General features: G+C 36.6%; 1 protein-coding gene across 1 annotated transcript in view; it reads left to right on the forward strand.

Moving 5' to 3' along the window:
* The window catches only part of PRKN (parkin RBR E3 ubiquitin protein ligase), a 767,561-nt gene that overhangs the window by 287,520 nt on the left and 461,193 nt on the right, over positions 1 to 18,848 (forward strand). Inside the window, exon 4 of the mRNA XM_069786113.1 lies at positions 13,992 to 14,110. Within this exon, the coding sequence (XP_069642214.1) occupies positions 13,992 to 14,110 (119 nt within the window). The remainder of the gene's footprint in view (positions 1 to 13,991; positions 14,111 to 18,848) is intronic.

The following is an 18,848-nucleotide window of genomic DNA, read 5'->3' on the forward strand; positions in this document are numbered from 1 at the left end:
TTCTAATTTTGTTCAATTAATATAATTATTTTCAAAAGCTTTTCATTGCCTTTTTTTACCTGTGCAATATTGTTTCCTCACTAGTGTTCGGTTCTCTGTCTTCCTCTTCCCTTTCTCCTGCTGCTCCCATTTCCCTACTGTCATTGTTTTAATTTAAAATATTGCAGAAAATTAGTCAAAACTGAATTTATTGCAAATCAGAAAAGGAATCTAGAGCAATGAAAAATTTAGTATAGCTAGTGAATATTGGCGTTTAACTGTCATGGACCTGAACTGCGAAAAGTCTGTACCAGCTGATTCCTAGGTAGAGCACCATTAACAGTTTTCTACCTGTGTGGGGTCTGTTGTGCAACTCTGGATGAGACATGGATTTCTCAAGTCTTCCCAGAGGTAGCAGCTATTCCAGTTTTTCTCATTTCCTCTGAGAGTAGACATAGGGCAGTGGAATCATCAATTTGTATAAATGTATAAAACTTAAACAAAGTGTTAATTCCCATCTTTTCTAACTATTGGTGAAGCATATTACATTTTGCAGTAATGCTTTTGAACCTGAGAAAGTGCATGTGGAATACTAAGCTGTTGCAAAGTTACTGATGTTCTTCTATATGGTCAACCATCAAAATTGGCCATTATTACCAGGGAATCTCTTTGAAAATGTCTCTGAATATCAAAAAAATATTCAAAATAATATTATTTCTTCATAAAAGTGATCTTTAGGAAAGTAAAACAAACAAAAAGTTAAAAATAGCTAGAAAGATCTTACTCTTTTGAATGTGCAAGGGATCAGAACTAATGAAAAGACTGAAAGCATTAGCAAAAGAACAGAGAATGAAGAGCACTTTTTAAACAACATTGGTGTACAAGTTATGATCATTTTGTAATCAACATGAAGACACTTTAAAGAATTTTTACTGTGGGAGAAATGTTCTTCAGAACATTCTTCAGAAAATTGAGTTGCAGTGCAGAACACAATGAGTTTTTAAAGTTTAAGATGACAGCTTGAAATTCAAAAACAGGCAAGGGAGTTCAAAGAAAATACATAAAGATTTATAATCTACCAGTTTAAACTCGTAAGACATGTACAAAGTCCTGTTGTCATTTAATCACTTAAGTATCTGCTACAACAGAGCCAAGTATCTTCAGTATTTGTGTCTTCTTGTGTGTAAAACCAAAAGCATGAATATCTATACTTGAAAAGAAAAATTTGAAAGTCATTTGGTAAAGATTCATGGGTCAGGATTTTTTCATTGGCAGGAACACAGAGTGCCTCCAGCACAGGGCATGGTCTGGGTTGCACAGAAGCAGGACTGTCCTATGTCTTTCCTATTGCAGCCTGGAGGTCAAGATAGGTTGGACCACTGGATCTCTAACTACAGATTCAAGCTACAGTCTTTGGAGAGGACACAGCAGCACAGTGAAATGTAGTAACAGATTACTGCCATCTCTTTCTCACATGAAATATGACATTGGTACACCAGCTCAGATCAAAGATTCATTTAGCATAGTATCCTATTGGCAGTCCATAGCTTCTGCCAGTAGCTTGTATAAATCAGTCTGGTAATGATATTTTCTAGGATGCTGTCCCACTCTTGGTCATTTTCTCTAAGCCTCTTATGATTTTGTAGACCTCTTTAATATTCCCATTTAACTATTTGGGCCAAAAAGTCATAATCTATTTAAGTGACTGTGGCATGGATGCTATTGATTATCCATTCCCTCTTTTTTGTATGTTTTCAGTTCTCCCATATCCTGCTCTGAGATGGAAAGGGTAGAATTGCACATGCTGTTGAAAATGGAGCACAACATGGATTTTTTTCAGCATTTGTACATCAGTGTTGTCTGGGTTTGGTTTTTTTTTTTTTTATTTGTCTCTTAATAATTCCTAGCATTCAATTTACTTTTTTGATTGCTACTGAGCATTGAGCTGACATTTTCATAGAACTATCTATTATAACCCCAAGATCTTGTTTCTGTGTGGTAATAACTAGTCAAGACTATCACTGTTTGTGTAAAATTATTTTTCCCGTGTACATTACCTTACATTTATCTACAATGAGTTTCATTTTTCATTTTATTATTAGTCACTCAACATCCTGCATTCTTCAATGTTTCTTCCAGTTGGCCTTCATTTTTACTACCCTGAATAAAATGAAATCACCAGCAAACTGTCATTTCACTGTTCATTTCTCTTTTTCTGATTGTGAATACTCAAGATCTAGCACAATTTCCTTTTGGGACTGCACTGAGAAAGCTGATCATTTATTCCTGACCTTTGTTTCCTGTGTTTTAACCAGTTATTTGGCCACAAGGGAATTTTCATTTTTATTCAGTAACAGTGTAATTTTTATTAAAAAACTGCTGAGGAAGCTTTTTGAATGTTTTAGTACCTTGAATAACTTCATTATCTTCCATAGAATTTGCTACCTCACTATTTATTCCTTGGGTGCTCTGAAAAATGAACTTTTCCAGAATGTTTTGTAATGGGGTAACAGACTCTGTAACAAAGCTAACAACAATACTGTTGTTGCTGCTTGTTCCCAGCCTTTCATAGTTACTGGTAATTACTATTGATATGTTAGCTTACCTATATCTGGACAACATCAGTTGAGTAGAACTGATATTTTTGGACACTAGAATTAAGTAGAGAGCTAACACAGAGAAGAAGCTCAGTAGGAATAGCTATTATTTTGACTGAGAATATGCTGTTTTCGAACTTTCAGTCAAAAGAAACATATCTAATTAGATACTGTGATTGTACGTGAACACTAGGAATAAAATTTCAAACTAAAAGAAAGCAGAATTAGAATATTACATTCTGTATTGTCAAAAAGGTCGTTGCCTAAATTGTGCATTATCTCCTGTGCAGATGGTACCTTTCTGAAATGTCATATATTTGAAACTATAAATAAACTGATACAATCTCATCTTCAATTTACAAATGCAGGCATCTATTCTATAAATTTAAATATAGTTTCTTTTAATTCTTTTCCTAAGTTCTGTGGTGCAGTCTCAATTAAGAAGCTGACCATTTCTGGATGATACAACTGGATGATAATTTACCCTTTCCATCTGTCAGTACGTTGTTTCTTGTTGGATGTGACATAGATATTTTCTGGGATATCACATGCTTGGTGTGAAGGCACCAACAGGCTCTGCAACTTCTCCTCCAACCTCCCTCCCTCCTTGGGTGTTTAAGTAGTTGTGTCAAAGGCCAGCTGTGAAATGGGGCAGGTGGGTAACCTTAGATTAGACTTTGTGAAAAGAGCTGCGTGAGAAAGAGCTGCAGGAAGCCTTGTCGGAGATCTCCACCTCACCCATCCTCGGTGGGCCCACTGGCCTGGGAGTTGCATTTAAGCTCAGGTTCTTACCTTTGTTCCACCCCTGGGCTGTGTTTCTAGGTATGCTGTGTCTGGATGTATACCTTCTTCATCCTGACCTTGACTTGCTGCCTTGATTTCCTGGCCTGACCTGGGACCAGCCCCATCCTTAGGGACTTGCTTGGTGACCACTGGTCTGTGGTTGACCATCGCTATACCTGCCCTGCTCACCTTGCTCAGGTGTGGTGGGTCTGAGCCCCAGTTGGCCAAACCATGGCTGCTGTTTGCCATAGCATCACCACTGGCTCCTGGCTCCCCTGTCCTCCCCGTGCTGTGCTGGCACCTGAGTATTCAAGATTTCTGGGTGTCGAGCTGTCCAGTCATGGCTATCTCCCTAAACATGCTGCTCTCTGTACAGAAATCTCAAAACAAGAGTGCAAGCTCCCAAATTCCACTTGGACAAAAAGGAGGAAACCAGAGCTGTGCTGGAATTGATCATACAACTGGCTTTTAATTTGAAAACATTTCTTAGTTTATTTGCTGAAATTGTGCTCAGCTGGATCTGCTGCTCATACTGAAGCCTACAACTGCAGGATCTGTGCCACCCATGCCTGGGTTTCTGGAGCAGCTTCACTTCCCCTTACGTGCTTAGACTTAAACCCAAAAGTCCCTGCCTTCAACTACAAATAAGCCAGTTCCAGCCAGTTGTTATCAGTGCAGGTCACACTCAGTCCCTTCACTGAGGTAAAAAGCAGCTCAGGGTGGTATTTTGTGGTAGATGTTATGGTTGGAGTCTAGTGGTTTCCCCATGCAGAAGGAGTACATTTTCAGAGAGACCTTTTGATACCCTTAGTCTTGAACACTTTGTTGATGTGCAGGGTGTCACTCTCTCCCATGTATCATTTGCTAAGCTTTCAGCAGTCTCATGAAATTGTCTTTTTTTTTTTTTTCCCCCCATGTTTTGCTGTCTGGCAGAATCATAACATTTTTTTTCTCTTTTTGCTGCCTTCAATCCTTGTTGTTAATCAAACTGTGCTAGCTTTAGTGTTGAAGTTTGCTCCTTTGTCTGAAAATCAGAGAGCAAGCTGAAAGAGAGAAGAGTATATTGTGAGAAGTAAGAAAAAAGTGAAGTTTATGTAGAGGTCAGGAAAGGGAATGAGAAGGGGGAAAGGTAATTACAGAAGTTAGCTGGGTAACAAGATAATGAAGGAAGAGTTCGGGGGAAATATGAAAGGAAGTAAATGATGCTGGCGCTCAGAAAAGGGAAGCAGAAGATTCTTTTGTGATAAAGATTGAAAGAGAAAGCCTAATGAACTTTTTTTCCTACCCCATTCCAAATTCCAGAAATCTAAAATAGATCAAATACTATTATTTTTGCATTTTTAGAATTAATAGAAGCCTCCTGGTTTTTTTGCACACAAAAATTTTTCACTGAGAAGGAAGGAGCAAAAAAGACAAATGTCCCCCCTGTTGTCTTTGTCAAGTACTTCTGATATTTCACCTCTTACACAGGCATTACACTCTTTTCAGCCAAATTCCAACTCTTCTTAATATCATCTCTTACTTTAATTTTAGTCCTTGTTACAGTGACAAGTCCATTTCTTTTTTCCAAATAGCTGTGTCTTCCACATACTTTAATTACCTGAGATCCATAGACATTCTGCAAATTGTATTTGAGTCTCAAGAAAAGGAATTGTTTTATTTAAGGTTTAGTCTATTTAATATTGTTAGCCATACTGCAAAATACCACAGCTCTTTGTCATGAGCTGTTGTGCACAGCATCACCATGGGATTCATCTCACCTAATTTTAAAGGTTTGCAATGTAGATATCTCTACCAGACCTAGTAGTCCTAAATCCCCACAACAGAGAAAACCAGACCCTTTTAGGCACAATTTATCTGACATATTTATATCTTTTTATATCTACTTTCAGATGAATTGAATCAAACCATAAAAGTGCCCATTTTTCTCACTAGAATATAGCACAACCAGTTTAGATGAATCTAGCTGTCAAATAAATGCCATTCTCATGGTCTAAATTACATAGGCATCATAAAGAATAAGTATCATCATCAACAGGTAGAAAAGTTTTATAAATGTGTGCATCTGCATTTATGTGTCTGGGGAGGAAAGCTATGTGCTCTGTGAAATCTTTGCAGGTAAAGACAGGCAGTTAAAAAAAAAGATTAAAGGCAGAATACATCAGTTGTATTTTTGGAAAGTGAATGGGATCTTTTCAGTCATTTCTCTTTTTTTAGGTGCGGAAGTGCAACCTCCACACTTTTTCTTTACTTTAGCTTTATGTGGAAATTTTCACTACTTTGAGACTACTGGGCTTATACTGCAGATGTTTTTCCTCCTACTGTGTTGAATCAAGCAAAGTCCTTAAAGTGAAGGCAGTTGGAAAAATACTTTTTTTGTCATTCATTTCTAACTATGTATTTTTCATTATGTGAGTACAAATTGCTAAAATGGTCTGAGAGGTCTCTGACAGTCAGTCTACATTTTACAAATCACAACTAGTCTAAATGTAAATATAATGGAATCTGAAACAATGTTAGCTTTATGTAATTTTCAGTCTGTTGGAAGACTTCCTGTAGCTGTGTCCTCTTTTAAATAGCTGAGTTAGAGACTCGGTAGTCATTATCATCTATATGAAAATGCAGTTCAAATGAAAACAGTAGGTTAGCTCCTAATATCCCTATTCAGATTTTATTCACTTAAACAGTCATATGGATGATAATGGGTGTTTTGACTGATTAGAGATTTCAGGATCAGGTCTATAGTCATTATGACTAATGTTTTCTGATTAACTAGTCATGCATATCAAAATAATTGGTCTGTGCTATCACTAACATGAATAAAGCTCCCACAGCATGTTCATCATTAACAACACAGAAAAAAGGAGGTAATTCACGTCCTAAGGAGCTTAACAATCTAAATAGGGAGACAGTACAAAACACTGGGATACACATCAGAGAAAGTTACTTTCTGTTTTTATATAAAACACTGAAGGGAGAGAACAGTTTTAATGCTTCTTGTGATGGGACATTTTTGAGGAAATTAGCTTTGAAGAGGTAGAAAAGAGAGAGGGTGTCTCACTGGGATGAGAAGACAAGTCCCGACATAGATCGTAAATGAGCAGCCTTTTGCATTCATATCTTCATAAATTTTTTTGGACAGTAAAAGCAACATAATTAAATGAACTCGATAGAGAAAACCACCAAGCATTTTACTAAAACTAGCCTGTAATAAATGGCTTTATCTGATGATGTTTGAAAGTGAAAACTGCAAAATAGGGATTGTTTTCTGAATTCTTATTAAAGTTTTTAAAGTTATACACCAACAGTGTGTGCCTCATACATTTACATTATACATATATGTGTATAATTCATATATGTACAAGTACATATATATTCATACAAATTAGCCATACATATTATCCTGGTCCCTGTTAAATGTACATTGTTTAAAAGTTACTGGAGATGTTGAAGGTATAAAATGATCAATAAATTGCTTTTGAAAGTGGAATCACAGATTTTGTCTATCAGACCCACTCCTGCTTTTTAACTAGGAAAATTCTATCTCAGACTTCTGTTATTCAGGTTTGAGTAATTTATTGTATAACTTCTCCAAAACCGAACAGGAGGAAGCAGTTGGTTTGATCTTATACAACCTGCAGCGTGGCTTATTTGAACCTTCCTCTTTCTTTTCTATGGCTAATTGGAAGATCTAGATCAACAAATAGCTAATATAGAAAATACACTAAAAAGAAAAGCAGAATCTGACAAAAACACTGAGAAAGATTTAATGGAGACCAATGAGCATACATGAAACCTGTTGTCTGTGTATCTTGGATCATTAAACTGTAAGCTCTCAACAGAAAGTGTCAGGTCAAATAACCCTCTCCTTTTTTCCTTTGAGATTTTTATAACTACCCATGTTGGTACTTTTCCTCTTGAATCCTTGGCCTAGTGAATCCATCTCCACAACCCTTTCTCTCTGCCATTTTACTTTTATCCTTCTACAAACTTTTTCACAGCTTTCTCATGACTTGGTCATTTCCTTAGGAGGCTGAGCCAAGGTTATGATGGTGGGCCATAGACCTTAGACACTCTTGAAGGCAGATAACTAAGCCTGAGGTGGAGATGGCAGGGAAAAGTACTTACAGAGGAGCTTATGGAGAGGGAGTTACAATACTTAGGATATTTCTGTGTGTCCTGCTACTTTGTCTTGCTCCAACACTTTTCTCTTGAACTTTCTCTCATCTTCTTATTGCCCTCAGACACACTTTTGATATTTCCAAGTGGGAAGTCATTAAGTTTCTCCAACAGTTGCAAGCTTCACTCAAATGAGAACATTGGTAGAAAAAGTGGCAATCAGCACCACGACACCATGTTAATTACATAGTATTCATTATGACTCTAGCTGGGAATTATATCTCATATATTTAAGGAGCTATTAAACATCCTATAGAAGTGTATTCAGTACAAAATATACTAGAGAAAAATTATTGTTGTTGTTTCTCTTGACCTATCATCCATTCCTGAATGACAGGGATGCTGTTCCCCAGCACTGAAGGATATTAAACTTTCAAAATTGATCCTTAACCCCACCTCTGATGACTTAGTTTGAGCAATTCAGTTTACATAGGGCTTAAACTCAGGTTTTTGGAGACATTATTTCTGGATATTAGAAAGGAGATGTGATGAATTTAGGTTAATATGTTATGTTACTTTATCTCTTCTGTCATGTTATTTGATGGTTAATATAGAAAGATAATAACAATTGAAATAATTTATTTCTAACACTGTAGCATGACCTGAGGCTATAACTTATCTCATTACCTAAGCTATCTTAGCAGGTTAGCCTATGCATACTTCTGCTTTAAATTCTGGAAGGTCTTTGAGCCTTCAGTAGCTGTTCTTCACCAAATAGTTTCTTGCTTTATATTTTACTGCAATTTTTGTTAGGAAATTTTGTGAGGAAAGTATCAGTACTAGATATTGCTTGTAGTTGAAAAACAGAAACAAACAAAAACAAAACAAGAAAAAACCTCAAACAGCTCAGACTTATTTTTTGCTTGCTCCTACATGGATAATTCTAAATTTGCTACTTCATGAGACATTAGTATAATTTTTATTCTTTTAAAGTAAATGTCCTCCTTATTGAATGGAATCTCAGAACTACAGAAATAACTTCTAGAACTCACAGAAAATAAATAATATATAGGAAGAATGGAGGGGGGATCTGGTGATGTTTTTAAAAAGTAGTGGAAAAGTCTAGGAATTTTAAAACCTAAAAGCTTAATTGAAGTTCCTGAAAATGGTTGGAGGAAAAATCTAACACTTGCAAGTATCTGAAAGAATCCAAGAACAAGAGTAACAAACAGGATGAATTTATAAAAAACAGGTCATGTTGAACTGTGGAGAGAAGAAAGCAGTAGATATCACATATTCACCTTTCCAAGGTTTTTGACTATTTAGCACAATACTGTCATTAGCAAATGGGGTGTCCAGATATAGATAAGAATACAGATAAGAATACAGTAAGGTTGCTGTGAACTTGTCTATTAATTTGTAGCCAGGGAGTAGTTGTTAGTAGTTCATCATCAAAATGGAGGGATATATTGAATGGGTCTGCCCTACATCTGATATTAATCAATATTCTCATTAATGACCTGGAGGATGGACTAGATACAATACTTATTAAAGCAGTAGACATCACCAAGCTAGGAGGGACTGCAGATAAAGTGGATGACAGCCTGAGAATGTCAAATGATCATGACAAATTGGACATACAGTCTAGAAAGAAACACCATGCTGCTCAGAAGGGGCCAGCCCAGGGTATTGCGCTTGGCTGGCAGCATTCAGCAACACAAATACAGAGTGGGTTACAACAGATGAAGTAGACAAGGGTCTGGAGGTTCATTTTAGGTCATAGACTGAACAAGAACCAATTAAGTTATGCCCATAATGTTGAGCAAAATATTATACAGGAACAGATAAAAAGATGTCTTCGAAAAAGAACCCTATTGTGTTCAGCATTGGAAAGATTTCAGCTGGAAAATCGTGACAAGTTTAGGGAGCTGCACCTAACACTATTTAAAGAAAAATCCAAGAGAAATATTTTGAGCTCTAGAGAGTATTATGTGTAAGAAAGGAATGATCATATTGGGGTTGACTAGCCCATGAAATAGAAAACCAATACAAAAACCTGCTGCAAAGAGAAAGAAAATAAATTGGCTTCCATATCTTTGGGTGAAAGTAGAGGACGTAACTGTTAAATTTCAGCACAGAAAATTAAAGCTAGAAATAAGGAGTATCTTCTTAAAGATAAAGATATTGAAGTGCTAGAACGGATGACCTGAGGAAGGAGGTTTTGAATTCTCTATGACTGCAGATGGGAGACGCATTTCTTGTGACTTCAGACAAAAGACATTCCCTTACTTTCCCTGAAAGATTCAGTCCTGTAAGTGTTCTTACCAAATGCAAAGGGCAGGTAAGGTAGACCCATATAGCCAGGCAGTTGTGCATTAAATGAGTTTTGCTATGTTGAAACAAGTTATGAGAGGAATTCACCAATGCAGATGGAAATTATTCATTTGGTTGCTAATTCATCACATGTGAATAAAATAAAAGACACTTTTTTCCTGCATTTCCAAGTCAGATTTATCTGAAGCTTGACATGTTGGAGGTGGCTTCTTAAAAAGTTAGCTTACAATCATGTGCTGAAAAATGCTTTTGGACTTCAAACTTAGAATCTCAGGTTTGTAAGATCAACTTTCTGGTGGCATCTTTTTGGTTTACAGTAAATTAAAGTAAAATACCTGTCAACAAAATGACAGATCCTTGTTACATCATCTTTAAGGATAAAAGACTCAAAGTAAATGGATTCTCAAAAGACATGCTGATTACCAACTGGTGTGGGAAAGCTAGAAAAGTGTCCAGACCACCAGATGAATCATTGGTGGTCAAAAGAAACTATTATGGGACCCTCGTACCACAAATAAATATTTGGAATATGGACCTAAAAATTGAGGTTGTTGTGACTTTACCTTCCCAGAAAAGAATAAGTGCAGATACAGTGCATTTGTTTTTCCCTCAGTCTTCCCTCCCACCAATGTATGTAACTGCAAAGAATACTAGTAGGTATAATTTTATTTATTTATTTATGGCATTAATGCTCATGTTCGATATAAAGATCAGCATTTATAAAGGGACTACATTTTTTTTAAACTTGTAATCTGCTGTGTCTTCACATTCTTGCTGAGTGCCAGTATTATAAAATATTAATGGAAAGCTTTATGAAAGCTTATAGACCATGATTGAATGAGGAAAGATGAGGTTCTAAGGTTGGTTCTGCAGCAATTTTAGTGATTACTGGCACGGTGCCATAATTACATTACTTGTTAATATTGCTATGTCAGAGCTGGTGCATAAAGCAGATTTCTTTGTTCCTGTATCTTTCAGTTCCCCTCTGAAAAGGGATTCAAGGGGATGCAGTCTCAGCCAGGGACCATGCTAAAATCCACAGGGACATTAACAAGTCAGTAAAGAGTTGAATGCTGGCCATCAGTATTGTACTGTATGCTGACTTCTAGCATTTGCATTTTTAATTCAGTCTTCACCACTCCTGGTGACGCTGCTCAGGACATACACCTAATGATGTAACTGCACCTTGTGAGAATGAGATCAGTGTGTCTGCATAAAATGGTGAATGGTTTGCTGGAAATCTCCATTTACACTCTCCTCCTAAAATCAGAACATTCCTCTTGTCATGTTGTGCCTCTCCAGCAGCCTTGCTATAGCAGGCATTTCAAAAGTTATTCTGGGTCTCTGAATAGATCTGTGCTGCTTAACTGCTCCAACTCATTGTATTATAAATTTGTTTCTTGTGTTTCAAAGTTGTGCATGGGGGATGTGTTTGGGGTATTTTTTATATTCATGAAAAAGGAAAAAAATGGAAAGTGGTAAGAAAAATGAATATTGAGCTAATGTAGTCTATTTTTGCATGGAGTAAATATCAAGCTAATGCATAAGATTTATCCTCTATAGTAAATCAGCAGTATGTCTCATTTTAGGCCTCTCCTATGACTGCTATTTTTTACCACAGTATTCAGTCATGCTGATTTATGCCATACTATCCTGTGAATATTTTGCAGAGTATTATCAATAATATAATTTTATCTTTGGGTCCAGATGGAATGAGCTTAGAACACAAAGCAGGCAGAAAGCATGATTCCTGCCTCAAGTAGTTTCCTGCTTGAAAGAAACTTGGTATAAAGTGTGAGACAGGGACACAAGACATCAGGGAGTGGAGACTGGATCAGGAAAGGCATCAGCCCAATTAACAAACTGTTTTATTCTGTAAGGGCTCATGTACTCAATAAGATGGTTCTGTTTGACCGGACGGGTTTCATTAAAGTCATGGCAGGAATCTTTCTGGAGAGTAGAACCGAATTAGGAGAGTGAGTAGTGGCATCACAGATCTACTCAGGATACGTGCTTCTAAATGTGAATAGAAGTAGCAGTCTCATTAGTCTCATTAGACTGCCCATATAGGAAATCAGAGCAGTGGGAGAGGACTGGTGATACCAAAATAGGTAAAGGGCTCTCGTCTCACTTCCTGCACTTGAGACTACGTGGCTGAAATCATCTTGTTTATTGTGGGCCTCTATTAGCAATAGCATTTTTGCTTACTTAAGTCATGTAGTATTTCCTTTGAATTGTGCTACAGGTACTGCCCTTTTGTTTTATTGATTGACCTGCTGACCCTGCATAGAGGAACTGCCAAAAGTAAAATTCAATCATTTGCAAGTGTACCCCTCCTCATTTGCAATGCTGTAGTTTAGAATTTTGTTGTGGATTCTAGCTCAGATTAAGTCTAATCCAGACGTGCTCTCAGTTCTAGCATTAGGAGCCTCAGGCAAATTACGAGTAAATAGAGATCCAAATGTCCCAAATTTTGTCATATTTAGTTTGTATTCAGCTCTCAACATTGTACCATTTATTAAATGTTTCAGCATAAGCCTTTTTTTTGTCAGTTGAACTATTTTAATCTCAGAACTGTGTTCTAGGCTGATTGGAGAAGTGTGCTCTCAACCTTCTGAGTTGCACTTATTCATATGAAAAGTTTGTATGTGCATGAATGTATGAATGTGTGTTAATTTTCCACAAAAAAAAATGAATTCAGTTTAAATTCTGTTATGCTTTATGTTCTGCTATGGTGATTAATATTCCCCAGGGCAGCATAATGAAAACACTTAGTAGATCAGTTGACTAAAATTAATATTGGATACATCACTGATGTACTCTTAATGTAGCTTTCTGAAAACTGGAAAAAGTGTTATAAAACTTCTTTCATCAGTGTACATCTTCTTGTAAAACATCTACGTACTTTTTCTTAGGAAAAAAGTTTTTTGGATGACATAGTTCTCTGAAGTTGAGTTTTGGAAACCAGTTGCACATTTAAGTTAGGACACCTATGAACAGGTGTATCATGAAATCGATAGGCATTTTCTTTGGCAGCACACAGCATCTGACCCTTATCATGTGAAGGACATGTAAAAATAAAGCAAGTCAGTCAGATTTAAAAATATTATTCCAGATCATATTTTCTGTGGTAACATGTTAGGATTCAAATATACATAAAAAGTATATTGCTGATAAATGTAGGGAGAAGTAGGAGAACGGAGAAGAAGACAGTGAAAAATGTTTGATCTCTAAGGGACTGCTATTGATTCTGAAGTTCACCACTGTTAATGGACAAACCTCCACAACCATTCCTCTTGATATTGGGAAAAATCTGTTAAAAACTTTATTCTGGTCTCAGTTCAACTTCTGATAATAAGCTTGAGTCTCTGAACTTGGAGATGTCTAGTCTAGATTAAAACCATGCTGTGAATCTTCCGTCATTTTCTAAGGAATAGCAATAGCCATTCTAAAAAGTGCTCTACTCAAAATAGTGATCAGGATTGCATGTGAAATCAAATTCATTAGCATTGCCCCAGGCTTACACAATTCTCTGCATATCATCTTCTGTTCCATAGTTTCACAGAACAGAATGCGTTTCATTCAATTTTCCTTGAAAATTTGCTTGGCCTAATATCTTGGCAGCAGTTTACAAACTTTGCTAGGTTATACCGCTGCCAGCAAGAACAAAGAAATGGTTCCCAGTCTTCCATGAATAAAACTAAATTTGCTAAATTAAATATCTGTTTTCTTACTGTGATATCAGTCAAACTGATCTTTTAAACTTCATCCAAGGAAATTTTCATGCAATTTGAACTCACTAAAACTTGCAGCTAGACAAATGAAAGATGCAAGTTATGGAGAGCTGGACTAATTAATCTCATACATCACTTCCCAAAGATTACAGCTGGTGCTCATCAGTGGTAAGCTCAAACTCAAGACAGGATGCATTTTCTAGGAGTTACGGTGTAGTTCACCTATGACTATTGATCAAGAAGCAGGAGTTACTGAAAGGTGCTAAGAACTAGACCAGGCAAGAAAAGATAATCACAATGCTGAATTCAGGCCTTAAAATTAGTCAACCGATTTTTTTACTTATCACTTATAGAGTCAAATAGAAACCTTTCATGACAGTTGGTTACTGATTTTCAGTATACATCAAATGTTTTTGTTTGTTTCTTGTTTTTTTCCTCCTGGCAGGTGCAGCTAGTTACAACAGTTTTTATGTTTTTTGCAAAAATTTCTGCCAAGCTGTGAAACCTGGGAAACTGAGGGTCCGCTGCAGTGTGTGTAAACAAGGAACACTGACGTTGGCAAGGGTAAGATTGTTTGTTTGTTTGTTTGTTCGTTTGTTTGTTTCAAGGGTTTGGAGTATATGGAAATGATATATCTAGCTTTATCTATTTGCATACATGTGGCTATGTATATATGTATTTCTACTTAATTTTTTTTCTCGCTGTTCATAACTGAGAAGAGTAATTCAAAGGTTTGTGAAAATTTCACTCACTTATTTCCATTATTTGCAGCACACGCAAGGAACATGTTGCAGACTAGAGCTCCAATCCTGTAAAGACCTTCTTAGCTTTATATTTTAAGGACTAAAGATTAACCTGGTAGTGTGCACAATGATTACAACTACATGTGTGCTAAAGAGTTGGAATTATAGAGGCTCACGCAAAGCTTGGAGCAGTTGTTAAGGCCACAGAAAGACCTGAATTCAGGTCTTGATTGTGACCATTATGGAATGAGACAAGGAGGGATTAAGTGGCTGTGCAGTTGAGAATATTAATCTGTCCAGCCTAGCTGCTGCATGTAAAGTCAGGGGAAAGTTATTGTGCCAGGACAGAAAGTTAGCAGGAGAACCATCAAGTTTGGTTTGCATCCTGAAATGGGAGTGTTGTTTGACTTGAATGTGCAGTAGTGTAAAGTTTTGGAGGTTTTTTTTGACTAAGTGCTGCTGAATTTCACCAGTTGTGCTACTGGAGAATGAAGAGTTCTTCCTCTCTCATAAATCACAGTGTTTGTCTACCAGGTTTGTTATGTGAGAGGCTTAGGCTTTACAGCAGGCTGGGCGGGGGGGGCTTTCATATTTGGCACATGTTTAAATGTTTAAATTTGTCTTTCACTGTGCTTTAAAGTGGTTAATTTCAGCTTCGTGTTCTGGAGGTAACCCAGTGCTTCAGTGTCTTTACACGTAATAGCACCGTGAGACCCTTTAAAAACCCAGCTCCTTTATTCTCATTGAAAAGAATAAACTGTAGCAATGCTTATAGATATCTAATTCAAAAAGCCACAACAACAAACCCACTCAAGCTCCGCATGCTATTCCTGAATTACCTGCCTATCTCTGATTTATTTCAGAGGCTTGGAAGTGTGTGCATTTTGTGGTGTTCCAAGTGAACACATCTAAAGGGATTTGCTTTCTCCCAAGGTTGCATTTAAATGTTGATGGTTAGTATAGGCTTGAATCACTTATAAACCAAAATACAAGAGAAGTTGCCATTAACATACATTTCCAATAATATAATATTCAGAATGGATAAAAACACAGATGACATTGTATTCATCTTGAAGTCAAGCAGTCAGTGCTGCTGAAAGACATTGCTGTTATCACTAGACGAGTTTGAACCTTGTGTATTGCATTGACAGCACACAATATGTGTCCTTTGCTAGACTCAGTGGCTTCCTTTGGCCTGCCCACTCTTGGAAATAATGACTTTTACACCTCTGCCATTTGGTTGGAATCATTATGTTCCTTGTATTAAGTAGACTTAAATAAATTTCCAAACCTTTCAGTTTTTACAGTATCTGCTAAGTAGTGTTCTTCATTTTGGAGACTTTAAAAGAAAAAAAAGAATCCCTTTATTGTCTGACAAGAATTCCTCATAATGCCACAATAAAAACACTATTATAAAAAGTTCCAGTATGGCATAATTCTGAATACACTTTATGTATCTGCTTGTCTGAAATGTATGCGGGCCTACATTCTTTTGACAAATACAGGGTCAAGAACACAATAAATATACACAAGCTGGTAGTTTCCATTGAATGATCAGAGTGCAGCTGCTTGTTTTTTCTATTAGCATATTTTACAGTAGATATGAAAAGAAAGTAGCTGGAAACTTGTAGTGGAAGCATTTGTGATTTTCAAGATTGATTCAAAAAATCCAAGCTTTCAGAAGATTTGAGAAGGTACTTCAGCATAAAAGTACAAAGGAGAAAAGGAAAATAGCTTTTAGAGAGTATCAAATGATAATTTTTATCTGGTTTAGTTTTTAAAGAATGCTTGTCTATGAAAATAATTTATACTTAAGGTTCTTGTTACTTTCTCTCCAAAACAAAGAAAATTTGTTATTATTCTTTTCCTCTCAAATTTGAGTGGAGCACAGTAGTTAAAAACAGCGAGCGTGCTGTTCCAGCAGTTTGGGCTGGCAGTGCTCAGGACTTCCAAAGTGCAATATTTGCAAAATGGGCACACCTATTGCCATGAATGCACTATGCGACAGTCAATTTGTTTTATAAATACCTACCATGTACCTCAGTCCTGTGGTTATGAAGATTAGGTGCAGATTTGGCATGTGCCTGGCCCCTGTAATCTCTTTTCTTCTCACTTTCTGGTCCATCTTCCAGGGAGACAGAAAATAATTCCAGCTGGGGAAGCTTGAAATATGAACTAAGCCCCATTTATTTTTCAGTACTGTGTGGAGACCTCTTGCATTAATGCTAGGCAAAAGTGCAGTCCTACCAGCAAGTGTGTTGTATGTACTCTGCTTTCTTCAATGCATTGCAGTCTGCAGTAGGCAAGTTATGTCAGGCTGAAAACATTACTGTCAATTGCTTGACTTTTGTGCACATTAAAAAAAAATCATGTAAGTTAGTATATTACCCCAAACCCTCTATCTTTCCCCTCCAATCCTACTGCACTATGCTAGTGATTGCTGATAAACATCTTCTCTACTGGTACTACAATTATTTTCCTTTTACAGAGAAATCAGTAAAACTAAAGTCGGCATAAGCAAACTATAAAAAAGCTTGTCTGTACCACCATACTACAGATTTGTCAGCAAAGCCATTTTTTTAAGATCTCTTTTTTTTTTTTTTCAATTCTCTGTAAACTGTGCCTGACCTTTACATGGCAACACAGCAAGTTTCTTGAGAAGCTCTCTTATGCATAAGCAGCAAAGCACCATGTAAGCCAGCATTTGTTATACTAATTCTTTTATTGAAATGAAAGTGAATACCTGTGTAAAACCCACACAAAGCTTTGGGCAGCCTTAACTTACTCTACATGCTAATCCTTTTCCTACCTAAGCCACAAATGACCAACCTAATTAAATTGAGCTTTCTTTTTTTCATGGTGTGTTGACTGACATTTTAAAATATTACTTATTCATTTAAACAGTCTTATTCTATAACCTTATTTAACTGTCATGCCTATTTGCATAGCATTATTTTTAATATATGATGCTCAGAGTAAGTTTATGATACTATATTTCTATGAAATTAAAGAGACCACTGTTTTTATTTTTACCAAAGACATCCATCTAAATATTAAATTTGTAATTTTCCAGTTGACACTTAGGTTGGTGTTTTATGAACATTTCATGACCTAATGCTTTATGGCAGATATATACCAGATTGATTTAATTATAAGAAAACATCAGTCACTGCAAAAGTATCACCTCTCCCTAGTTTCTCTAATTAATCAAGCACAAAAGCATGTCTGGAAAGATTGGAGTGTGGGAGTCTTATGTAAACCACCTACAAGCCTGCCAGCAACTTTCTTCAAATACCTTGAAAATTTTAGTCATTAGTTTCATGCTGTTTTATATCTTTTATTGTTTTTAAGCTTTTAAAAATATTTCATATACATACAGTGTTGCAGTTTGTTTCAGTAGCCATGATTCATATAATTAGGGTATTCCTCTTTCCAGAAGGGGAAGAGAAAAACCAAACCACCCACAAAAAGACCTGATTATAGCGGTCACATTTACAGTTCTTTTTTTTGGAGCCATAGCAGTGCTAACATTCACGGTGTTAACTCTATAAGGAAAAGGAAAATGCACATCTGCAAATGGAAGGCCTGATTCTGCAAACTGGTATACACCAAGCTATACATGTAAAGCACAGTTTTTCAATGTAACTGACTCTATGACATACTCCTGGTATAGAAGACAGTAACATTTGACTCAGTATCTATTTGTCATAATGCAAAATTCAACCAAAGTAAGAATCTGGGTTGAAATGTGGTAAATGGACTTTAGGTCTCCACACTCAGGCACAGGTGCTATGGTGAGGCCATTTCTCCTGTGGGGACAAGTGACTCGTTACTATTTGGTAATTATTCACATTTTGTTCTTGGTAGTAATAGTTGAGTTTTCAGTATATCCTCTATTACAAGGACCAAAGGTGTTTTGCACAGCTTCTATAGTTTCAAGTGTTCCTTACAGCTCACATCATTATTTCCAATCTTGTCAGACATGGGGAGTTATATTTGAATCTGATTTAACTCCATGCAGCTGATATGAGACTTAGTTTCTGGCACTGAGAGCACATCTGGATTTTATTCAGCAGCTGGCGCGTACAGTCCTGCTGTTGTCCCTGCCCTCTGCACTCCAGAGGAGCCTCCTGACTTCACAGGTTTTGTTACACTGTCTCTGCCACAGAACTGCTATTTCATAGCTTGTCATATTAGGGGTATTGCTTTTATCTATTGCTTTTCATCTTAAAACTAACAAAGAAATGGACATTGGCTGAATTTTCTTTCTCTGGCACCGTGAAAAGTTGTCACTTAGGTAGCTTGTCAGTTAGCGTGGGCTGTGTGGCACATCACAGTTCTGCAAGGGAAGAGCGCTAGTGTCTTTTGGGTGCCTTCCAGTGACTGATAAATAACAAGTCATAGACAGTTTAAGTGGTCTTCCTAATAGATGGTAGCGTAGTATTTTGAATTTGACACTTTTGTATTCCTAGGACGAGAAAGATCTTTAATACAGTTTGAGTTCTTACTTCCTAACTCCATTTGAATCAAGTTATTTCAGTAGGGTGTTTTCTTTTTAA

Source organism: Haliaeetus albicilla, chromosome 7 (genome assembly GCF_947461875.1).
Source record: "Haliaeetus albicilla chromosome 7, bHalAlb1.1, whole genome shotgun sequence".
NCBI lineage: Eukaryota > Metazoa > Chordata > Aves > Accipitriformes > Accipitridae > Haliaeetus > Haliaeetus albicilla.